General features: G+C 35.4%; 2 protein-coding genes across 2 annotated transcripts in view; both read left to right on the top strand.

Moving 5' to 3' along the window:
- LOC134810336 (uncharacterized) overlaps positions 1–26,601 on the top strand; it is a 408,558-nt gene that overhangs the window by 78,403 nt on the left and 303,554 nt on the right. The gene's annotated exons all lie outside the window — the stretch shown is intronic.
- LOC104006928 (putative protein PRAC2) lies at positions 3,465–3,797 on the top strand. Its single transcript, XM_009451665.1, has one exon. The coding sequence runs from the start codon at positions 3,465–3,467 to the stop codon at positions 3,795–3,797; it is 333 nt and encodes a 110-aa protein (XP_009449940.1).

The following is a 26,601-nucleotide window of genomic DNA, read 5'->3' as shown; positions in this document are numbered from 1 at the left end:
TTGTATTTTAATTGTGCTCAAGTTTAATGTCAGAAAAAAGTAATTATATGTGAAAGTAATTTATGCTTCATGAAAAATACTAACTGTACAGTTAATACGAAGGAAAGAACAAAAAGAAATCTACAATTCCACTATCCAGGGATAACTATTATTAATTTGAGGTGAACATTATTTCAAGTATTTCTTTGTATCTAAGAAGTGAGGGAACAAAATCTATAAAGACACCCTGGGGTTGAATAATATTATCTATTAGTTCCTACTGCATAAGAAAACAAAGGACTCTACAAACATGATTGAGTATCTGTGGAGTGCCTTAAATTTTTAAATTGCTTTCAGAACAACCATTCCTCTTGAAATTTACCATGATATATAGAAATATCCAAGGAATTTATTATTACAAAAACGAGATGATGTAACTGAGATATGGAGGAGTTGGCAGTGGACCTACGGCCTTGCAGCATGGCAGAGGTTGATTAAGATCAAAGTCAAGTGCTTGGTTCATGAGTCACACTTCTGCATGCAGCATGCTCTTAGAATGACATTACCTGTACTACAATACATCATTAACTTGGTTATCAGGATTCGATCTTCTGGCCATTACTTTTACAAAGTTAAAACAAAAATTAGACATATGTATATTTCCTAGAACTATATTTATGTTGCATGTTTCATTTGTTAGGTTTGAAGGGGAGAGAGGGCAGAAGAGACAATGATATTGAAAAGACCTTTGTAAACATTTTGCTTACATGGTTTTCTGACCCTGGAAAATAATCCCTGCATATGAAATGAAACAGACAGTTTTCTAGTAAGTCATCATTCTTCTGTGCTGCTGAAGTAATCTTGTTGTGTTCATTGGTATAATTAATTTATCTTAATATCTGTTAGCTATTACAAAGACTATATATGTAATTTTTTTCTTTTTTCTTTTCTTTTCTTTTTTTTTTTTTTTTGAGACGGAGTCTTGCTCTGTCACCCAGGCTGGAGTGCAGTGTTGCGATCTCGGCTCACTGCAACCTCCGCCTCGTGGGTTCCAGCAATTCTCCTGCCTCAGCCTCCTGAGTAGCTGGGAATACAGGCGTGCGTCACCATGCCCAGCTATTTTTTTTGTATTTTTAGTAGAGACGGGGTTTCACCGTGTTAGCCAGGATGATCTCAATCTCTTGACCTCGTGATCCACCTGCCTTGGCCTCCCAAAGTACAAAGACTATATTTTTAAAATAATAACTACAATTTTAGGAAGAAAAATATTGAAGGAAAATTTAGCTTATAAAACTACTTTTCAAAAATAATGTAAAAGAATTTATTCTAAAATCATTATTTCCAGCAATACTTCTAGGTCTCATATTATTTGCTATTATGTGCATATATACATAGACAACTTTGTACTTACTTACATAATGCATGCTTTTATTCAATTTACCTTTTCTGATTCCAAAGAAATCTGAGGCAAATTGATGTCTACCACTGGGTTGCAGATTGTTTTCTCCCCACTTCACGCTTCCAAAGAGAAAACACATTCCTTAACACATGTCTATATTCTTAATATCCATGTTAGAGAATGAAATGTGAATTATAAGACACAAGAAGTGGTTTCAGCTGCCTACTTGAACAAAAATGGGTTTTAGTTTTTTCTAAATTTCAAAGGAATCACAAAGCATTCCATCACGTCACTGATTACAAAAACATTATTGCTATCTAGAGATTTCCTAGTAAACATGATTATTTTTAAGTACTCAAAAATAATAATGAATGTTTCAGTTTGTTTTCCCACTGCTATAAAGAAATACCCAAGACTGGGTAATTTATTAAAGGGAAGAGTAATTGACCCAAAGCCTGAGGAAACTTACAATCATGGCGGAAGGTGAAGGGGAAGCAAGCTTGGACTTTCTCACATGGTGCAAGGAAGAAAAAGTGAGCAAAGGAGGAACTTGCCGAACAGAAAACTATATGTCTTTCAAGAACTCACTCACTATCACAAGAACAGCATGGGAGAAACAGCCGCCATTATCCAGTCACTCCGACCAGGTCTCTTCCTAAACATCTGGGGATTACAATTCAAGATTTAGATGGAGACACAAAGCTTAACCCTCTCAATGAGTGTCAAGGAAAACTGAGCAAAAACTTGAAAACTTAAGGAACTGAAATTATTCTGATTCATATTTATATTAAGTATTGAGGGTTTTTTTTGATGTCATTCCTTTTTTATTTTATTTTATTATTATACTTTTAATTTTAGGGTACATGTGCACAATGTGCAGGTTAATTACATATGTATACATGTGCCATGCTGGTGTGCTGCACCCATTAACTCGTCATTTAGCATTAGGTATATCTCCTAATGCTATCCCTCCTCCCCCCCCCCCACCCCACAACAGTCCCCATAGTGTGATATTCCCCTTCCTGTGTTCATGTGTTCTCATTGTTCAATTCCCACCTATGAGTGAGAACATGTGGTGTTTGGTTTTTTGTCCTTGTGATACTTTACTGAGAATGATGATTTCCAGCTTCACCCATGTCCCTACAAAGGACATGAACTCATCCTTTTTTATGTTTGCATAGTATTCCATGGTGTATATGTGCCACATTTTCTTAATCCAGTCTATCATTTTTGGACATTTGGGTTGGTTCCAGGTCTTTGCTATTGTGAATAGTGCCGCAATAAACATATGTGTGCATGTGTCTTTATAGCAGCATGATTTATAGTCCTTTGGGTATATACCCAGTGATGGGATGGCAGGGTCAAATGGTATTTCTAGTTCTAGATCCCTGAGGAATCGCCACACTGACTTCCACAAGGGTTGAACTAGTTTACAGTCCCACCAACAGAGTAAAAGTGTTCCTATTTCTCCACGTCCTGTCCAGCACCTGTTGATTGCTGACTTTTTAATGATTGCCATTCTAACTGGTGTGAGATGGTATCTCATTGTGGTTTTGATTTACATTTCTCTGATGGCCAGTGATGGTGAGCATTTTTTCATGTGTTTTTTGGCTGCATAAATGTCTTCTTTTGAGAAGTGTCTGTTCATGTCCTTTGCCCACTTTTTGATGGGGTTGTTTGTTTTTTTCTTTGAGTTCATTGTAGATTCTGGATATTAGCCCTTTGTCAGATGAGTAGGTTGCAAAAATTTTCTCCCATTTTGTAGTTGTGTTCACACATTTGTCCGAATGGTAAGCAAATCATTTCCTCCTGTAGCTTAACATAGCCCTTATTTAAAAGTAAATAGCTGCAGGCGAATATAGGTTTGTAGATTTTGTAAGAGAGATTTCAATGTAGTCATCTGGGGATAGGTGGGAGACTAAAATTGGGAAGGGATTCCCAATGAAAGGGTTTAATACAAAACGTAATTAAATATTTTTTGCACAGGTTCCATACAAGTAAATCCGAAAAAAAGTGGGGGGGGGAGGGGGTCGTCCACACCGCGAATTGTTATGGCGAGGAAGATAAATGTATTACTAAAGAAGACATGGACAGAAGGTGGATGGCGCTGCGGCCTGGCTCCCGCAGACGGACTGCCTTCTTCTTCCATTCGAGATCGCTCGTACCGAACCTCCTTGCCTTCTTCCTGGGTCTCTCGGGGGCTGGACCAATACATCTGCCGATGCCCTGGCCGAATGGCAGGCGACATCGGGTCCTGGACCCCCACACGCAGCTCAGTACCCACGAGGCCCCAGGCTGCTGGAAGCCTGTAGCTCCGCGGGATATGAAAGCCTGTCCGCAGTTTCTGCTGGAGTGGTCAGCCTCTGCCGGGAGGGGGCGCCCTTGTCTTTTTAATGGTCCTAGCACACTAGTGGAATAAATCTCTCAGATTCCACATCTTTTGTTTGCTCTGAATTTATTGCGAGTGAAAAACAGAGAAAACCCTCAAGTTTAAGTTTCTGATAGCAGAGTGTGGAAGTTAGAGCATGGGGAGTCCAGAGGTCCCAGACCCCCAAAGGTCTCTACCAGGGCCATCTCCATTAGTGGCCGTGGCAGCCCCTCTTGTGGCCTTTTTCCTGCATCGCCAAGTCAATCCTAAGCCAAAAGAACAAAGCTGGAGGCATCACGCTACCTGACTTCAAACTATACTACAAGGCTACAGTAACCAAAACAGCATGGTACTGGTACCAAAACAGAGATATAGATGAATGGAACAGAACAGAGCCCTCAGAAATAATGCCACATATCTACAACTATCTGATCTTTGACAAACCTGAGAAAAACAAGCAATGGGGAAAGGATTCCCTATTTAATTAATGGTGCTGGGAAAACTGGCTAGCCATATGTAGAAAGCTGAAACTGGATCCCTTCCTTACACCTTTTACAAAAATTAATTCAAGATGGATTAAAGACTTAAACGTTAGACCTAAAACCATAAAAACCCTAGAAGAAAACCTAGACATTACCGTTCAGGACATAAGCATGGGCAAGGACTTCATGTCTAAAACACCAAAAGCAATGGCAGCAAAAGCCAAAATTGACAAATGGGATCTAATTAAACTAAAGAGCCTCTGCACAGCAAAAGAAACTACCATCAGAGTTATTTTTATTGAGTTTTGGCTTTTTCCCCTTCACATTTATTTAATAGACACTTGGTCATAAAGCATTTGTAAATACAAATTGGGATATTAAAATGTTGTCTTTGTGACACACATTTTATTTTATTTTATTTTTTTAGAGACAGGGTCTCACTATATTGCACAGGCTGTTCTCAAACTCCTGGTTTAAGTAATTCTCCCACCTCAGCCTCCCAAGTAGCTAGGATTATAGGCTGTTACCACCATGCCTGGCTCCTGTGACACACTTCAAATCATTGTAGTATCCACTTAAACACAAAGAAAATGTGGATTTTTCTTCCCTGAGGTAAACAGGTGGTGCCAGAAACACTGAGAGTACTTTGGAAATGAATTATTGTTAAAATTATCAAATTTTATATTGTAAAATAACCATATTTACACAACTTTGAATTTAAATAATTGCAGTTTTAATGCTTTCTATTTTCTTCTTGTGTTAATTAAAATCTTTGTAAACTTTATGGTAAAAGGAAGTCTTTGTAACAGATACTTTCATATTAAGGTTAGGAGTGTTATAGGTTAAGGAAGACTGAATTTTACAGAATAAAAAGACAATCTTTAAAATAACATTTCTTCTTAGGGACTGACCAGAAGAAGACTGCAGCAGAATCTGAGTAATAATATAACATAAATAATATTAATTTGGATTTACCCCCAAGGGAAGATTCAATCCTAGATGGCAATACGAGAAACAAATTTGAGACCCAGTGGTAGAGTAGGGGCTACTGGGAAGTAGAAAAATAAAAGCAAATAGATAATATGATTTTCATCCAACAAATATCCCAAACAAAATGTCAAAATATGCAGAGCTAGTAGCACAATAAGGAATGACCCTCCTCCAACAAAGATACAGTTAAGGGAACTGCAGCAAAAGAGTGGGTGATAAGTATTAAATAATGTTGAATTGAGAACCTAAGACTAAAACACATGTGGATATACACGTGGGAGAATATGTTATTTGTTATAGAGGCTAACAAAATAGAAATATTGCAACTAAAAACATCGGAAAAGAAGAAAGAGACAAAAGTGAAAAAAGCATTAGATATTTTATTGTCTTTGGGATAAAAGATGGAAATTAAAGTACGTACTTTAAAGTTGAGAAAACATATAGAGGTCTAAGTAAAGAAGAGAGGTAAAGAAAAAAGCATTCTATAAGGACACTAGAATAAAAATAGCTACTAAAATAAAAATAGTAACGTTCATAATTACCAGAAGAAATTAAAACAAAACTAAATGCATTTACAGCAAAATTAAAACAAACATTAAGCAAAAACAAACTACAAAAAAAAGTGAAAGAGCCACAATAAATATCACATGATAAAACAAAAGATAACAAAACTTGAGGACAAGCAGATGCATTATATAATACATATAATTGGCCTAACAAACCTACTAAAGAAAAGCCTTCAAATTGGGTCAAATCCAAATTCAGTTGTATGCCTTATACAATTATGTATTTAAAAAGTGATTTCAAAGCCTGAAAATGAAGAAATGAGCCAAGGTCACCTGAAAATGAGACAAAATGTAACCAGGGCTTGTGATCTTGGTATCTATCAGAATGAATTCAACATAAAGAACGTTACATAAGGTGAAGAATTCTTTATAATGCACAAAGGGCTACATTTCACAATGAAAAATTAAGATTTATAAATATATTCACACAGTGGCCATCTTGATAACATTGAAGCCAATGGAGATGCTAGGAAAAACAGAAACATAAGATAGGACTTTGAAATAACTGTCAATCTTAGAAGATACAACAGGTATATAAAAGTAATTGAGCACTCAAAAGACCTAAGTAACATAGCAAAGAAGATTTTTTATGAAGACACATGCATACATTGTTCCGCAACAGAAAGATAATAGGTACACTGCGTTCAAGTTCTCACGAAATATTGTAAAAATATATTCTATTTAATTTCCTATGTGCCTCCCACGAAATAAAGAGAACTTCAATAAGGTCTGTAATATGGAAATTATACAAAAACCGTCTAATTGTAATATAATAAAACTAGAAATTAATAACAAGATAAAAAAGATACTTACATCTGTTAGTTAAAAAACAGTTTTCCATTAAACATTTTTTGGTTCAAAGGAGAAGTACAAACTTAGCTTACAAAATTTCTAGAACATAATTATCATGCCCTTCTTACTTATATATCAAAATCTATGCAGTATCTAGAGCAATGGTCATAGAAAAATCAGTAAGTTTATGTAATTATATTAATAAAGATGAAAAAGACCCAAAATAAACATATTAAACATATAATTCAAAAAGTTAGAAAAAGGACAAAGCGTCTTCCATGTCTCTACAAAGGACATGAACTCATCCTTTTTATGGCTGCATAGTACTCCATGTGTATATGTGCCACATTTTCTTAATCCAGTCTGTCATTGATGGACATTTGGGTTGGTTCCAAGTCTTTGCTATTGTGAACAGTGCCGCAATAAACATAACATGTGCATGTGTCTATAGCAGCATGATTTATAATCCTTTGGGTATATACTCAGTAATGGGATGGCTGGGTCAAATGGTATTTCTAGTTCTAGATCCTTGAGGAATCGTCACACTGTCTTCCACAATGCTTGAAGTAGTTTACAGTCCCACCAACAGTGTAAAAGTGTTCCTATTTCTCCACATCCTCTCCAGCACCTGTTGTTTCTTGACTTTTTAATGATCGCCATTCTAACTGGTGTGAGATGGTATCTCATTGTGGTTTTGATTTGCATTTCTCTGATGGCCAGTGATGATGAGCATTTTTTCATGTGTCTTTTGGCTGCATAAATGTCTTCTTTTGAGAAGTGTCCATTCATATCCTTTGCCCACCTTTTGATGGGGTTGTTTGATTTTTTCTTGTAAATTTGTTTGAGTTCTTTGTAGATTCTGGATATTTGCCCTTTGTCAGATGGGTAGGTTGTAAAAATTTTCTCCCATTCTCTACATTGCCTATTCATTCTGATGGTAGTTTCTTTTGCTGTGCAGAAGCTCTTTAGTTTAATTAGATCCCATTTGTCAATTTTGTCTTTTGTTGCCATTGCTTTTGGTGTTTTAGACCTGAAGTCCTTGTCCATGCTTATGTCCTGAATGGTATTGCCTAGGTTTTCTTCTAGGGTTTTTATGTTTTTAGGTCTAACACTTAAGTCTTTAATCCATCTTGAATTAATTTTTGTATAACATGTAAGGAGGGGATCCAGTTTCAGCTTTCTACATATGGCTAGCCAGTTTTCCCAGCACCATTTATTGGGAGTGGGGAGGGATAGCATTAGGAGATATACCTAATGTAAATGAGGAGTTAATGGGTGCAGCACACCAACATGGCACATGTACCATATATAACAAACCTGAATGTTGTGCACATGTACCCTAGAACTTAAAGTATAATAAAAAAAGAAAAAGGACAAAGCGAACGAAGTAGGCATGCATATGAATTAAAAATCTGAGTCAAGAATTTGAAAACATAGAAACAGAAAAAATGCATAAATACAAAGGCTGGCTCTTTGAAAAAAATCAGTGAGACACTTACTATTTACACTAGTCAAAAAAAATAGAGGAACAAAAGCAAGCAATGAGAAAAGGAGATAATAACATTTGAAATACAGAAACTAAAAAAAATTCCAAAAGTCTACTTTATGCCATTTTATGCAAATTAATCTGAAAATCTGAAGGAAGTGGATAATACCAGTCAACATGGTGATGAAAGGGGATGATGGATTGGAACTCGTAGAAGAATACAGTGGTGCAAGTGAGAGTTCTCTGAGTAATTTTCATATTTTTTTTACTTTTAAGCCATAGGAATGTTTTTATATAAGAAAACATGAAAACCTTAGCATCTGTATAGTAAACAATTATAACTTACTATAAAACACCAAACAAAGGAAACTCTGTAAGTCCTGGAAGATGTTTCAAAAAGAAAGCATGAGAGAGAGATATCCAATGAGCACCTTTAGTGAGCTGAGCCAGATACATACCCCTGGACTTTTTAATTATGTGAGCTGTTATTTTCCATTTTCCCTTTGAGAAGGTTTGAATTTACTCTCTTTAAGTGCAACTTAGAGTTTAGACCGATATGATATTTTATTTTGATAAATACAGAATTGTATCTACATACATCTCAGCATGCTCTCTCTCATGTAGAAAAATGTTTAACTTTTTTTTCTCATAATGAACTGAATATTTGAATGAGGAATTTCAAAGTCTTATGCCTATATATACTGAGATATCTATCAAACAGTTCTGGAAGATTATATTTTACACCTAACTTTTCACAAAATAGAGATTTTCACAAGTGTCATGTAATGTCCTGCAATTTCAACTGCTGAATAGCTCTTAAAGCGTTTAAAGGTGTTTTATAGTTGGCATAGGAAAACAGCTGATAGTGAAAGAGACATCAACAGACATGTGGTCAATACCAGTAGATTTTTAGAAGATAGATTTCTCCAAGGTGTACTTTTTATTTTCATATCATTTCAAAAATTAACTCTAGATTCAATTTGCTGTTTCTACAGAAGTGCTACAGATATCACCAAGAAGTTAGTCCAGGGGGCCTGCTAAGGAACAGAGTTTGATGTTTCAGCCACAAAAACTGTAAACATACGTGATGGCCTGAGCAGGGAGAAACCAGTTGCATACCCCAGAGCAGTTAACACTAATCACTCTGGGTAGAGATAAGAACGAGAAGAACACCTATGATGGAAACTCTCAAACACTTGCTGCCTCAAACCATCTCTTCAAGATGGAGTTAAATAGTCGGTATTAACAGAATTTTCCCTTTCTTTTCTTTCTCATATCCTAAATCAATTAATTTACTTAGGCAATGGAGCTGTTTGGCTTCATTTCCCTTTCAATGAAAGCTTTGCCTGCAACACTCCTGGCAATTCCAGCCCTCAATTCCTCCTGAGAATATTGTTCACGCTGAGAAATGCTCCATTGTTGGCATGCTCTGTAATAGAGAAAAATAGATACAAGGGTTATACAAAATTATTGGATCAATATATAATGAACATTTAAATTACAGAAGATCCCAAACCTTAATATGAAGCTACCATTTGTAAATACAGAATAGAATAATGCATGTAAAACTCAAAGGTATCATTGATAGCTTTTTCCCCCTCATTTCAAATGTAATGAGGGCATTATTTAATGAATGTTGTACCTATGATAGAAAGCAATAATCAAAGATGAAAGAAAAAATAAAGAAAGCGAATAGGGAAATATGAAAGGAAAGAAAGAAAGAAGGAAGGAAAAAGTAATTTAAAATCTTTGAATGACCTTTATTTTTCCTTAGCTTAAGACTAAAGGAGTGATTGAGCAACCTCAACTCTAGAAAAACATCCACAAAAATATTCTTTCAATTTTAAGGTTAAATAAAACATTTTTTAGAAGATAAAAGTTTATAAATTAGAAAAATGCTATTTTGCGGCAGTAAGACTTGACTGAGTTATATAGCTTCTAAAATATATGGCATGTTACCTAATATCTTCTGAGAGTTTCACTTTTTAAAAAGTTTTATTTTGTTTTTAATTGACATACAGTTGTACATATTTATGAGGTACACTGTGACGTTTTGATACATATATACATTGCATAATGATCCAATCAGGATAATTAGCATATTTATCATCTTAAACATTTGTCATTTCTTTGTGGTGAAAACACTCAAAATCCTCCCTTCTAGCTTTTTAAAAGTATACTGAACATTATAATTGACTATAGTCACCCTACAGTGCAAGAGAATAACAGAGTTTTCTGTTCTATCTGACTGTAACTTTGTACCAATCTCTCCACATCCTTCTCTTCTCCCTACTCTTCCTAGCCTCTGGTAACAACTATTCTACTCTTTACTTCTATGAGATCAACTTTTTTACATATGAGGGAGACATGTTGTTTTTTGTCCTTCTATGTTTAGCTCATTTCATTTAACGTAATGTCCTCTAGGTCAGGGGTACCCCAACTGCTGGGACGCAGACTGCTACTGGTTGTGGTCTGTTAGGGGCCACACAGCAGGAGATGAACAGAGGGCAAGGGAACATTACCTCCTGAGCTCTGCCTCCTGTCAGATCAGCAGAGGCATTAGGTTCTCATAGGAGCAGGAACCCTATTGTGAACTGCACATGTGAGGGATCTAGGTTGTGTACTCCTTATGAGAATGTAACTAATGCCTGATAATCTGAGGTAGAACAGCTTCATCATGAAACTGTCCGCCCCGCTCCCCGACCTCATGGAAAAATTGTCTTTCACGAAACTGGTCCTTGGTGCCAAAAATGTTGGAGACCACTGCTCTAGGTTCATTCATCTTGTTGCAAATGAAAATATTTTGTTCTTTTTTATGGTACATTTTTAATCTATTTATCCATTGATGGACACAAAGGTTGATTCCACATCTTGGCTATTGTGAATAGTACTGCAGTAAACGTGGGAGTGCAGATATCTCTTCGACTTACTGATTTCATTTATTTTGGATATGTATCCAGTAATGGAATTGTTGGATCATAAGGTAGTTCTATTTTTAATTTATTGACAAATCTCCATATTGTTGTCCATAATGGCTGTATTAATTTACATTCCAGTCAACAGTGTATAAGAGTTTTCCTTTCTTCACATCCTCATCAGTATTTGTTATTTTTTGTCTTTTTAGTAATAGCCACTTTATCTGGAGTGAGGTGATATTTAATTGTGGTTTTGTTTTGCATTTCTCTGATGATTAGTGATGTCAAATATTTTTCCATATACCTGTTGGCCATTTGTGTATCTTCTTTTGAGAACTATCTATTCAGATCTTACGCACCTAGATAATCCATTTTAATTAGATTATTATTTGTGTTATTATTTTGCTATTGAGTTAAGTTGCTTATATATTCTGGATATTATTGCATTAGTATAACCTCTTGTCAAATGCATAGTTTGAGAATATTTGCTCCTTTTCTGTAGGTTGTCTCTTCTCTCTGTTGATTCTTTTTTTTTTCTGCACACTGCTTTTTAGTTTGATGTCATCCCATTTGTCTATTTTTGCTTTTGTTTTCAGATTTTATTCATAAAATTCTTGCCCTGAATAGTGTCATTAAAACTGTAATGAAAATTCCCAATTGAATGGTTTTTTAATGCAAATATTATTGAAATGTCTATCTGCTTACTGAAAATTATAATTCCAGAAAGTTCTGAATAGCCATGTAACATTCAAACATAGATATTCTATGCTTTTTAGAAATAGTTTCTAAAAATTGTGATTCTGTGTACCCTGAGGTGAGTTTCGATGCAGCAAGACTTCCTTGCTTTCTAAAAGAACAAGATTCCCTGATTTATCCTTGAAGCCTAAATGGTGTAAACACGAACATATAGCTGGTAAAATCATGCAATTTTTTCTTCGTGTTACTATAACCTGTTTGTTTCTTTGTTCTTCTGTTTTGGATAAGACATACATTAGCAATATACAGTTCCTTCTCAACTGACTGGTTGAAAGATGGTATTTATATATTTGATATAATCTATAAAGAGTAAGGTAGATTGCATTTTACAAAGCCATAAAGCATTATTTACTATTCAGATAACACCCTCAATAATGCATTTTTGCAAAGTTTCCCTGTAAATTGCTAAATTGTTCATGTCAGATTTACAATGTTGTTAATGTCAAATGTTTGAGTATTTGATATTGTAGAATTCTCTATCATCTTTTCACTGTCTAAGACGATACTATTCTAAACTATTATGCTTTAAATAAGTGACGTTCTTTGGCATGGTAAAGAACACCAGAATATTAACCTGATTAAATATTTATAAGTGCAAGACTGTTTTCTTGCTCTATAGAGTCATCTTCCCTGAGCAACCAAGCTGTAACAACTACTTTGTGCAGAAAAATTATATGATGTTCCTAATAGAGTATATTCTTACACTTGAAAATGTCATTATTACCCATCCATCAACTCTAGTGAAGTTATGAAACTTCATTTCACCGGAGGCCTTGACATTACATTGCTCACTGTTTGTTCTGCTTGTCAGCACTTTATGTCACTAATGGACAGGGAGTCGAATCAAAAATCTCAATTTTTTTCTTAATGGAGATTTTTTTTTCCTATTCAATCATCTGCTCATGTGGCTTATAATATGCCTCAAGGTACAGAGACAAATCTAGGTAATAAGGTCTGTTGAGCTTGACTGAAGAATGGTATTGGCTGGTAGGGCTAATTTCTGTGCTCCTAAAAATGCATTATTCCATTATATTTATGCTGTGCGGTTAATAATAATGAAGAATATGGAAATATGCTAATGTTTTTGAATTTCTGTTAATTTACACTAACCAATTACAAAAGCAAAATATATTAATTTTTAAATAAATAATTTGGATAAAATTGAGGGAGAGACATTTTATTAATGTAAGAAAATGAATATGTAGAAAAAAAGGAAAATCTCCATAACATCTGCTACAAAAACAAATAACATAGAATAATTTTAAGTATTTCTTTACATATGAAGTATTTTATGGAAAAGTAACATTAGTGTTATAATTTAAGGAAAGAAGAGCGTTGTATACACACACACAGACACACAGATACAGACAAACACACACACACACACAAGATGTCCATCTGAGTATCTGAATATTATTTAGATTTAGCACAATGAAAACTCCAGGTTCATTCATTTTTTATTTTAAGATTAATTCCCAACTTTTTTGTATCTCAGTTAAGTGATATGTTATGTGAATGCAAAATCATAGGAGGAAATAAGAATTAAAATGATCTATTAATAGTGACTTAGATTGTATTTTCAGACACCTTTACATTTTAAAGGAAAAAAAATAAATCTCTAGGACACTGTCAGAGAAAAGAGATATGAATAACATGCCTTACGATAGGTAATTAAATATAATTTAATTTCAGACTGTATTTCCATGCATACATGTGAACATAGGTCTATGTGAAAATTCATCTGTTTCAAACAAATTGCAGCTCACATCACCATGCTGTCCTGTCTAACACCTCCTGCTCCAGCCACGATATAAAAATTGGCAGCATCACCTATGAAAAATTTTAAGGAGCATAAACATGTTAAAAAAAAATTTTTAAGGAGCAAAAACATGTTAAAAAGCATAAAAATAGATGTTAGAAATAAACATCTATTTCTTTGTTTTAGGTATCTTTTCCTTTACCACGTACTTTTTTGGAAAGCCCAAAAATTATGGTTTTGGTTAGGATGGTGCAGATGGTTGTGGGTGGTACTGATAACATTATTGAACACTTTACTGTGTGATCTAAATATATTAATTCACTTATTTCTCACCAAAACCTTATGAATGTGGTGGCTATTATTACTCACCATATTTTACAGATAAGAACGTTAAGGTGCACAGAAATTAAGTAATTTATCTTCTTTTCTCAAGAATCTTTGTGTCGCACCAAAGACAATCTTTCCTAAACACACCTTAATGGTGTATTATACACTTTAACAAACTTTGCTGTCTTCAGTTGCTGCCTCATCAATCTGAAACTTTCTCTTCTCTTCCTTTGGTTCTGCATAATTTGTCTTCATTCAATCTATTCAAATTTTTCTTGAACAAGTTTTCAGCACTTCCTGTCTGCAGGCAAGTCTTCTCTCCTTTTGCTCATTTATTGATTATAACACAAAAACATGGGTTGTACAATCCTTTAGCTTCATGGCACACGAACACATACATACAAAATGAAACCCAGTCATGTCACACAACAAGGTAGACTCGGCTCCTTTGCCCTATACACAACAAATACACAGTCATTTACCCTAATAGTTATACAGCATAAGTTAGTTGTAATAAGTTCCAAAGGGATCTAGAGTCCTTGTAAGAAGCTGTCATCTATAGAAGACCATAACCTAGAACTGCATCCAGAGGACCAGACAGATTTATTTCTTTCTTATAATAAGTTTCTCTGGGGAAGTGGAGAGAGCTTTTGTCCTGTTTTGCTATCTTCCCTTAGAAATGTTCTAAAGCATTGGACCTCAAAGGGAACAGGCCTCAACTATATCATTTGAAAGTAATCCCAGATAAAGGTGCATATACACAGAGATGTAGAGGAAAAGGGATTTGTCTCATTTTTTTTCACTACCATAGGTAATCCTATGCCTTTTCTTTTTCTTTCTTTCTTTCTTTTTTTTTTTTAAGTAGAGCTGAGATCTCCCTATGTTGCCCAAGCTGTTCTTGAACTCCTGAGATGAAACAATTCTCCTGCCTTGACTTCCCAAAGTGCGGGGATTCCAGGTATGAGTCACTGTGCCTGGCCTTCCCATGCTTTTTCAAAGGCAAGGAATGTCTTGATATGCTTTCTCTTTCAGAATATCTTTGACATTGTTTTATATCTACAGAACTGAAAAGGCACATTAAAGATATTTCCAGAATAAATAAGTCCGTCTTCAATGTTATTTCAATGTGATGTTTCTACTGCTACAACAAGGAAAATTCAAATTTTAAATAAGTAGATTGAGAAATAGAAAAATAGAAAATTGATGGAGATAAAATATTATTAAAGGATTAGATTGGAAAAACGTGGCATTTCACTCTGGAGCATTCATTTTTACTTACTTGGATTAAGACACCCATTTCACAGTGACTAATACTCAGGGATGGTCTAAGAAGAGGCAACATTGCTTGTAAATATCACATTGCTTATCACCTCAGAGTGGTGGGTTTATAGAAACTTTAAATGTGAAGTTAAGATATTTAATGCCAAAAATATGGAGAAAGAGAAATGTGTTGGCTTGCACAATCTGATAAATATGTGAAAATGAAAAAAGTGGGAGGGGGTCTCCTTGGAAAGTTTCTTAGGGTGGGAAACAGAGGGTGGGATTAATGCTATAACACAACTCTTTGACTTTCTTATTTCTTAAAATGTTTCTTTTGTGTTACCAAATCCTGTGCTACCAGAGTTTGGGTTGAATTCTTAGGTCCTGGCTGAAGGGGATGTTTCAGCAAAAGACGCTATTGGTATAACTTTAAATCTTCTAACACATTTCTGTGCAAGGTAGAGGACCCAACAGTGGTTAAGCTGAGGGTTTGCAGCAAATGGGGTTGCCCTATTACTTTATGTCTTACAAAAACAAATCTTGCCATGGGAGATTATGGTTTAAACCAGGGAGAAGTGAAGAAAGGGAGAAGTGGTTGTCAAAAGGAAAGGAATCAGGAACTAGGTTACTGTGCAAAAAAAAAAAAAAGGATATAATTATTTTTTTCAAGGGCATTTTAGGAGAAGAAAATAATGCTTAGCTAATCCTCTCTGATTTCTGCATGAGTGATGGGCAATTCTGAAATAAATGACTGGAATTTTTTTTTTCTGAAAATGAGAGTTGGACTTAAACTAATTTCCAAGTTTTCCTTGAAAATGCCACCTGGGTAATCTGGTGAAAAGATATAATGCAGTGTTTTCTAATGGCTAGCCTAAATGGCAACTTTCATTTTGTTCATAGCTCATGGGCTAAAGTTAGTACTTTTTTGTGGACATGAGAGGCAGACAATATTTCTGAATCACTTGGGCCACAGATTGTACAATAATTGAGGCCTATGCATTGAGTGACTATGAACAAGACTGACAATCTGTTAAGGTAGTTGGCTAGATGTGAGAGGTGACATGTTATTGAAGCTTATCTTTGTATGCTGGAGCTTATTCTGCTCATTTGCATTCACCAAATGAATGTGGATGGGGCTTTTAAAAGACAAAATAAAAGGAAGGTGCTGGTAATGAGAACATGGTGATTTCAGTGGTGGCACCCAAAAAGATATGTCCATGTCCTAATTCTTAGAAACTGTGAATGTGATATTTTTTTGAAAAAGGATCTTTGCAAATAAAATTAAAGATCTTAAGGTAAATCATACTGTATTATCTGGATAAGCCCTAAATACAATGTCAAGATTCCTTTTGAGAGACACAGAGAGGAGAAATGAAGCGACAAGAGGAAAAGGCTATGTGAAAGCAGAAGCGGAGTTTGGAGTTATCCTACCACAAGCCATGGAATGCCTAGAGCTACCAGAAACAGAAGGAGCAAGAAAGTTCTTCCCTCATCTTCAGAAGGAACACAGCATTGCAGAAAGCTTGATTTTAAACTTCTAGGCTCTAGAATAGTAAGAGAATAAATTTCTGTTTTGTGAAGTCACCTAGTTTGTGGTAATTTGTTATAGAAGCCCTGGGAAATGAGTACAGGAAGTATGATTTGGTTTGAATTTCAGCTCAATTTATGTTGTTGATTTCCATTGTTTTCCATTATGTTGAATGTGTTTGGCCTGTTTTCTTTGTTGTTGTCATTTGGTATTTGTTAATATGTCCATTAGGGCAAAAAATGATGATAAGCATTTTGTATATATAATATATGGTTTCTCTTATGTAGATATAACATATGCTTTCCCTTTTTTGGAGGCATAATTCTATATTGCTGTTGTTTTGTTGTTCAACTCTCCTAGATCCTTATTTTAGGGTTAGTTCCATTGGTTTAGTTGTTTTTTGAGAGAAGTGTATGAAATCTTCCACTATGATTGTGGATTTGCCAATTTCTTCTTGTTTTATTATCAATTTTTTTCTTATTAGTTATAAAGGAGAAGAAATGAAGTATTGCAATAAAAAGTATTACAGCAGAAATCAATGAAGTAACAAATAAAATTAATACAGAAAAATCAATGAAACCAAAAGTTTATTCTTGAAAAAACTATAAAATCAACTAGCCTCTAGCTAGACTAAGAAAAAAAGAGGGAGGATACAAATTATTAATATCAGAAATGAAGGAGGGAACATTATTACAGGTCTAATAAATGTTATAAATTAATAAAGGAACATTATGAAAAATATTATGCTTGTAAATTTAATAACCTAGATGAAATGGCCAGATTCTTTGAAAGACACAGTTTGGCAAAACTCATACAAGAATAGACAATCTAAATAGGCCTATATCTATAAAAGAAAACAAATCAATAATAAATAACCTTTAAGAACAGAAAGCACCAGATTTAAATGGGTTTACTGGTGAAGTCTACCAATATTTAAGCAAGAAATTATACCAATACTCTACCATCTCTTTCAGAAAATAGAAGCAGAGGGAATACTTCCTAACTCATTCTATGAGGCTAGTGTCACCCTCCTACCAAAACCAGACAAAGATATTGCCAGAAAACTACATACTAATTTATTTTATTAACATAAAACATCCTCAGCAAAGTATTATCAAATCAAATCCAACTATATATTAAAAGAATAACATATTAAGTAGGATTTATCTATCCCAGGTATGCAAGGCTGGCTTAACATTTCAAAAATCAATTAATATATTCAATTTATATCACATCAGTAGGCTAAAGAAAAATCACATTATCATATTAACACATGAAGAAAAAATATTTGACAAAATTCAATACCCTTTATGATTAAAACTGTCAGGAAGCTAGGAATAGAAGGGAACTTTTTCAATTTATTAAGGAATATCTACAAAAATACCTAACAGCTAACATCATGCTTAATGGTGAGAACCTACAAGATTTCTCACTAAGATCAGGTATGAGAAAAAAATGTTCCCACTCACCACTCCTTTATAACATTTTACTGAAAATCCTAGCTTATGCAATAAGAAAAGGAAATAAAAATGTATACTGATTGAGAAACAAGAAATAAGGCTTTGCTAGCAGATAATATGAACATCTCTGTAGAAAATCTGAACTAATTGACCCAAACGCAAAAACCTGATGCTAAAAAACAATTATGACAAGGTTGCAAGATACAAGGTTGATGTATAAAAGTCAGTCAATTTCTTATATAGCAACAATGAACAAGTGGAATTTTAAATTACAAACAAGTTATCATTTACATTTGGTGTAAATCTAACAATATATATATATAAGAGCTTAATGAAGAAAACTAGAAATTTATGATGAAAGTGATAAAAAATTAGATAAATGGAGAGGTATGCCATGTTCATCAGAATTTGAATATTGCCAAGATGTCAGTTCTTCTCAACTTGATCTATAGATTCAATGTAACTGCAATCAAAATCCTAGTATTTTATTTTGTGGATAGCAATAAACCTATTTGATAGCAAACGAAAGGCCCAGAATAGCAAACTCAATAATGACAAAGTCAGAGAGTAAAACTACCTGACCTTGTGCCTTACTATATTTACACAGTATAGTGTTGGCAAAAGACCAGACAAATAAAGCAATGGAACGAAAGAGAGAGACCAGGAATAAACCCACATAAATACAATCAACTAATATTTGACACAAGAGCAAAGGCAATGCAGTGAAGAAAAGGTATTCTTTTTAACAAATGGCATTGGAACAACATGCTCCCCCCCCTAAAAAAAAAGAATCTAGGAACAGACCTTGCATTCTTCACTAAAACTAACTCAAAATGGATCACAGACCTAAATGTAAAATACAAAATTAGGCTGGGCATGGTGGCTTATGCCTGTAACCCCAGCATTTTGGGAGGCTGAGGTGGGTAACTCACCTGAGGTCAGGAGCTCAAAACCAGCCTGGGCAATATGGTGAAACCTCATCTCTACTAAAAATACAAAAACTGACTGGGTGTGGTGGTACACACCTGTAATCCCAGCTACTTGGGAGGCTGAGGCAGGAGAATCACTTGAAACAGGGAGGCAGAGGATGTAGTGAGTTGAGATCACGCCATTGCACTACAGCCTGGGTGACAGAACAAAACTCAGTCTCAAAAGTATAAAAATAAATAAAATAAAATATGAACTATAAAACTTCTATAAGATAATATAGAAGAAAATCTAGATGATCTTGGGTTTAGTGCTGATATTTTAGATGCAACATCAAAGGCACAATCGATAAGAAAAAATCATTAAAGTGTACTTCATAAAAATTAAGAATTTCTGCTGTCAAATATATTGTCAATACAATTAAAAGTTGAGATACATTTGTTTGTGTCCTCTTTTATTTCGTTGAGCAGTGGTTTGTAGTTCTCCTTGAAGAGGTCCTTCACATCCCTTGTAAGTTGGATTCCTAGGTATTTTATTCTCTTTGAAGCAATTGTGAATGGGAGTTCACTCATGATTTGGCTCTCTGATTGTCTGTTATTGGTGTATAAGAATGCTTGTGAATTTTGCACATTGATTTTGTATCCTGAGACTTTGCCAAAGTTGCTTATTAGCTTAAGGAGATTTTGGGCTGAGATGATGGGGTTTTCTAGATATACAATCATGTCATCTGCAAACAGGGACAATTTGATTTCGTCTTTTCCTAATTGAATACCCTTTATTTCTTTCTCCTGCCTGATTGCCCTGGCCAGAACTTCCAACACTATGTTGAATAGGAGTGGTGAGAGAGGGCATCCCTGTCTTGTGCCAGTTTTCAAAGGGAATGCTTCCAGTTTTTGCCCATTCAGTATGATATTGGCTGTGGGTTTGTCATAGATAGCTCTTATTATTTTGAGATACGTCCCGCCAATACCAATACCTAATTTATTGAGAGTTTTTAGCATGATGCACTGTTGAATTTTGTCAGAGACCTCTTCTGCATCTATTGAGATAATCATGTGGTTTTTGTCTTTGGTTCTGTTTATATACTGGATTACATTTATTGATTTTTCATATGTTGAACCAGCCTTGCATCCCAGGGAGGAAGCCCACTTGATCATAGTGGATAAGCTTTTTGATGTGCTGCTGGATTTGGTTTGCCAGTATTTTATTGAGGATTTTTGCATCGATGTTCATCAGGGATATTGGTCTAAAATTCTCTTTTTTTGTTGTGTCTTTGCCAGGCTTTGGTATCAGGATTATGCTGGCCTCATAAAATGAGTTAGGAAGGAGTCCCTCTTTTTCTATTGATTGGAATAGTTTCAGAAGGAATGGTACCAGTTCCTCCTTGTACCTCTGATAGAATTCGGCTGTGAATCCATCTGGTCCTGGACTTTTTTTGGTTGGTAAGCTATTAATTATTGCCTCAATTTCAGAGCCTGTTATTGGTCTATGCAGAGATTCAACTTCTTCCTGATTTAGTCTTGGTGGGTGTATGTGTTGAGGAATTTATCCATTTCTTCTAGATTTTCTAGTTTATTTGCATAGAGGTGTTTATAGTATTCTCTGATGTTAGTTTGTATTTCTGTGGGATCGGTGGTGATATCCCCTTTATCATTTTTTGTTAAATCTATTTGATTCTTCTCTCTTTTTTTCTTTATTAGTCTTGCTAGCAGTCTATCAATTTTGTTGATCTTTTCAAAAAACCAGCTCCTGGATTCATTGATTTTTTGAAGGGCTTTTTGTGTCTCTACCTCCTTCAGTTCTGCTCTGATCTTAGTTATTTCTTGCCTTCTGCTAGCTTTTGAATGTGTTTGCTCTTGCTTCTCTAGTTCTTTTAATTGTGATGTTAGGGTGTCAATTTTAGATCTTTCCTGCTTTCTCTTGTGGGCATTTAGTGCTATAAATTTGCCTCTACACACTGCTTTAAATGTGTCCCAGATATTCTGTGTCTTTGTTCTCATTGGTTTCAAAGAACATCTTTATTTCTGCCTTCATTTTGTTGTGTACCCAGTAGTCATTCAGGAGCAGGTTGTTCAGTTTCCATGTAGTTGAGCGGTTTTGAGTGAGTTTCTTAATCTTGAGTTCTAGTTTGATTGCACTGTGGTCTGAGAGACAGTTTGTTATACTTTCTGTTCTTTTACGTTGGCTGAGGAGTGCTTTACTTTCAACTATGTGGTCAATTTTGGAATAGGTGCGATGTGGTGCTGAGAAGAATGTATATTCTGTTTATTTGGGGTGGAGGCTTCTGTAGATGTCTATTACGTCCGCTTGGTGCAGAGCTGAATTTAATTCCAGGATATCCTTGTTAACTTTCTGTCTCATTGATCTGTCAAATGTTGACAGTGGGGTATTAAAGTCTCCCATTATTATTGTGTGGGAGTCTAAGTTTCTGTGTAGGTCTCTAAGGACTTGCTTTATGAATGTGGGTGCTCCTGTATTGGGTGCATATATATTTAGGATAGTTAACTGTTCTTGTTGAATTAATCCCTTTACCATTATGTAATCGCCTTCTTTGTCTCTTTTGATCTTTGTTGGTTTAAAGTCTGTTTTATGAGAGACTAGGATTGTAACCCCTGCCTTTTTTTGTTTTCCATTTGCTTGGTAGATCTTCCTCCATCCCTTTATTTTGAGCCTATGTGTATCTCTGCACGTGAGATGGGTCTCCTGAATACAGCGCACAGATGGGTCTTGACTCTTTATCCAATTTGCCAGTCTGTGTCTTTTAATTGGAGCATTTAGCCCATTTACATTTAAGGTTAATATTGTTATGTGTGAATTTGATCCTGTCATTATGATGTTAGCTGATTATTTTGCTCGTTAGTTGATGCAGTTTCTTCCTACCATCTATGGTCTTTACAATTTGGTATGTTTTTGCAGTGGCTGGTACTGGTTGTTCCTTTCCATGTTTAGTGCTTCCTTCAGGAGCTCTTGTAGGGCAGGCCTGGTGGTGACAAAACAAATGGAAGAACATTCCATGCTCATGGATAAGAAGAATCAATATCGTGAAAATGGCCATACTGCCCCAGGTAATTTATAGATTAAATGCCATCCCCATCAAGCTACCAACGACTTTCTTCACAGAATTGGAAAAAACTACTTTAAAGTTCATATGGAACCAAAAAAGAGCCCACATTGCCAAGTCAATCCTAAGCCAAAAGAACAAAGCTGGAGGCATCATGCTACCTGACTTCAAACTATACTACAAGGCTACAGTAACCAAAACAGCATGGTGCTGGTACCAAAACAGAGATGTAGACCAGTGGAACAGAACAGAGCCCTCAGAAATAATACCACACATCTACAACCATCTGATCTTTGACAAATCTGACAAAAGCAAGAAATGGGGAAAGGATTCCCTATTTAACAAATGGTGCTGGGAAAACTGACTAGCCATATGTAGAAAGCTGAAACTGGATCCCTTCCTTACACCTTATACAAAAGTTAATTCAAGGTGGGTTAAAGACTTAAATGTTAGGCCTAAAACCATAAAAACCCTAGAAGAAAACTAGGCAATACCACTCAGGACATAGGCATGGGCAAGGACTTCATGTGTAAAACACCAAAAGCAATGGCAACAAAAGCCAAAATTGACAAATGGTATCTAATTAAACTAAAGAGCTTCTGCACAGCAAAAGAAACTACCATCAGAGTGAAGAGGCAGCCTACAGAATGGGAGAAAATGTTTGCAATCTACTCATCTGACAAAGGGCTAATATCCAGAATCTACAAAGAACTCCAACAAATTTATAAGAAAAAAAAACCCCCATCACAGAGTGGGCAAAGGATATGAACAGACACTTCTCAAAAGAAGACATTTATGTAGCCAACAGACACATGGAAAAATGCTCATCATCACTCTCCATCAGAGAAATGGAAATCAAAACCACAGTGAGATATCATCTCACACCAGTTAGAATGGTGATCATTAAAAAGTCAGGAAACAACAGGTGTTGGAGAGGATGTGGCGAAATAGGAACACTTTTACACTGTTGGTGGGACTGTAAATTAGTACAACCATTCTGCAAAGACAGTGTGGTGATTCCCAAGGATCTAGAACTAGAAATACCATTTGACCCAGCCATCCCATTACTGGGTATATACCCAAAGGATTATAAATCATGCTGCTATAAAGCCACATGCACACATATGTTTATTGCAACACTATTAACAATAGCAAAGACCTGGAATAGCAAATGTTCAACAATGATAGACTGGATTAAGAAAATGTGGCACATATACACCATGGAATACTATGCAGCCATAAAAAATGATGAGTTCATGTCCTTTGTAGGGACATGGATGAAGCTGGAAACCATCATTCTCAGCAAAGTGTCGCAAGGAGAGAAAACCAAACACCGCATGTTGTCACTCGTAAGTCGGAATTGAACAATGAGAATACTTGGACACAGGACAGGGAACATCACACACTGGGGCCTGTTGTGGGGTCGGGGGAGGGGGAAGGCATAGCATTTGGAGATATACCTAATGTAAATGATGAGTTAATGGGTGCAGCACACCAACATGGCACATGTATACATATGTAACAAACCTGCACGTTTTGCTCATGTACCCTAGAACTTAAAGTATAATAAAAATATATATATATTAAATAAAAAAAGAAAAAAATAAAAGTTCAGATACAAATTGGCAGGAAGTATTTGCAAAAGACATATCTGATAAAAGGCAGTATTAAAAATATACAAAGAACTCCTAAAATAACAAGAAAACAACCCATTAAAATGGACAAAAGATCTAAACAGATAGCTCACCAAAGAAGATATATAGATGGCAAATAAGCATATGAAAGTATGTTCAATATCATATATCATTAGGGAATTGCAGCTTAAAACAACAATACGATCTTATTAGAATATTTGCAATTCAAAACACTGACAACGTAGAATGCTGGCAAGGATGTGTGCAACAGGAACTTTCATTCATTGCTAGAGAGAATGCAAAATGGTACAGCCATTTTGGAAAACGGTTTGTTAGGCTCCTGCAAAACTAAACATACTCTTACCATATGATCCAGCAATTGTGTTTCTTGGTATTTATCCAAAGAAATTGAAAACTTATGTTCACAAAAAACCCTGTACACAGGCCAGGTGCAGTGGCTCACACCTGTAATCTAAGCACTTTGGGAGGCTGAGGTGGGAAGATCACTGGAGCCCAGGAGTTCAAGACCAGCCTGGGCAACAGTGATACCCTGTCTCTACAAAACAAGTAGAAAAATTAGCGAGGCATGGGGCTGTGTTTCTGTAGTCCTAGTTACTCAAGAGGCTGAGGCATGGGTGCTTGAGCCCAGTGAACCATGACAGTGACACTGCATTTCAGCCTGGGCAACAGAGTGGCAACAGAGTGAGACACTGTCTCTAAACAAACAAACAAACAAACAAACAAAAACTTGCACACAGATGTTCATAGTAGCTTTATTCATAACTGCTATAACTTGGAAGCAACCAAAATGCTTTTTAGTAGGTGCTTGAATAAATAAACTTACCACTTCCAGACCATGAAATGTTATTCAGCGCTATAAAGAAATGAGCCATGAAGCCATTAAAAACATAGAGGAAACTAAAATGCATATTTACTAAGTGAAAAGAGTCAATCATAAATGGCTACATACTTTGTGATTTCTGGAAAAGGTAAAAAATATGAAAACACGAAAAAGATCAGTGATTGCGAGAGGTTTTGAAGGGAAGGAGGGATGAATAGGCCAAACACAGAGGATTTTAATGGCTGTTAAACTACTCTGTATTATAGCATAATAGTGGATACATGTCATTTGGAATTTATCCAAACCCATAGCACATACACCACCAAGAGTGAACCCTAAAGTAAAGCAAGGACTGCAGAGCTCAAAGTATGTGCTTTTGTTTTATTTTTAAAAAGTGTAACTTCTTTAGATCCTCCTGTATAGGATGTTCTTTTTTCCTTTTTTTTTTTTTTTTGAGTTGGAGTCTCACCCTGTCGCCCAGGCTGAAGTGCAGTGGCGCGATCTCGGCTCTCTGCAAGCTCTGTCTCCTGGGTTCACACCATTCTCCTGCCTCAGCCTCCCAAGTAGCTGGGATAACAGGTGCCCGCCACCACGCCCAGCTATTTTTGTTTTTGTATTTTTAGTAGAGACAGGGTTTCACTGTGTTAGCCAGGATGGTCTTGATTTCGTGACCTTGTGATCCGCCCGCCTCTGCCTCCCGAAGTGCTGGGATTACAGGCATGAGCCACCGCGCCCGGCTTGTATAGGATGTTCTGTAGTGTTATGTATCTCCTTGCAAAAGTGTTATTCTGATAAAAGCTACCCTGTAATAAATGGTACCAAAAATAAGTGCGACTAGTTGACACAGTAATAATTAACTACTTTCAACACGTTATATATTTTCTTCCTACATTGATTTTGATTGAGTACATAAATATTTTGCTCTTGTTGAGCTGAACTAGTGAAACCTGTTTTTGCATTTGTCTTAAAAACTCTAGAATTTACAGTAGCTTATGCTTAATTTTAATTTTTAAATGTAATATGAGTGTGTTTACATTTGTTTTGTTTACTTAAGGCTTAAAATTGATATAATGTTGAGAAGATCAAGGATGATCAATTGTACTTCCAGTGCCACACAACTGCTTATCTTTTTGAATTGGAACAAAAATAGGACACAATTCTACTTACCAATTTTTAAAAATAATCTAATAATGCTTGCCCTAATAAAAGTATCTACCCAGGCCGTGAAACACACCTGCTGAGGAGTGAATTTAGTTTTGTGATGGATTGCTCTGCCTTCATTACTTTTAAATTACGTTGTACATAGTATATATCTTTCAAAATTACCTGCACAGGGTTTGCTTACTGAAGAGCTATTAAGTATATAGAAAATGCCCACACTCGGGATTGTAAATGGTGTACTTGTTAATCCCACAATGAATTTTATGTGCTATTCGAATTGATTAAAATAGGTAATATTGCTGATCATTGAAATACTGGCTGATTTTTAATAAAAATATTTTGGTTTGTATGCCAGAAAGTCTTTTTTCATACAACTATTCATTTTGAAACTTCTCCCTTCTAATTCTTCTGTCTCATACTTTTTATCTGAATGGCAAACAATATAGTGAAGTGGAAAAATGACTTAAATTATAATCAGATGACATGCTTAGCATGTGTAATGACATATAAAATATTTCTACATATGTATCTATGCGTCTATCATATATATACACACACACAGACATATATACAAATACCTATGCTTTTGACAATATCTATCTTTAATATTTTTGCTACATCTCTCTTTTTATATTAATACTAGCATAACTTCTGAAATCCCCTTTTGTGACAGATTTATTTTCTTCTTCATGAAGTCAATATTCCAGGAAAAAAAATACCAGCTCTTCAGCATGTTACTTATAATAATCAGTTTTCCAGTTCTAGTCACTGCCCTTCACTATTTCAGCCAGAACTAAGGTGAGACATCTTGAACCCAGATAACGCTCTGAGTACTACCAGTAACTGGTTGATCCAGATAAGAGCTACTGGGGTTGGTGTGAGTTCCTTAACTATCAATTGTATTTTAACA

Source organism: Pan troglodytes, chromosome 5 (genome assembly GCF_028858775.2).
Source record: "Pan troglodytes isolate AG18354 chromosome 5, NHGRI_mPanTro3-v2.0_pri, whole genome shotgun sequence".
Lineage (NCBI taxonomy): Eukaryota > Metazoa > Chordata > Mammalia > Primates > Hominidae > Pan > Pan troglodytes.
The sequence above is the reverse complement of the archived record's forward strand: the minus strand, read 5'-3'. Positions and strand labels throughout refer to the sequence as shown.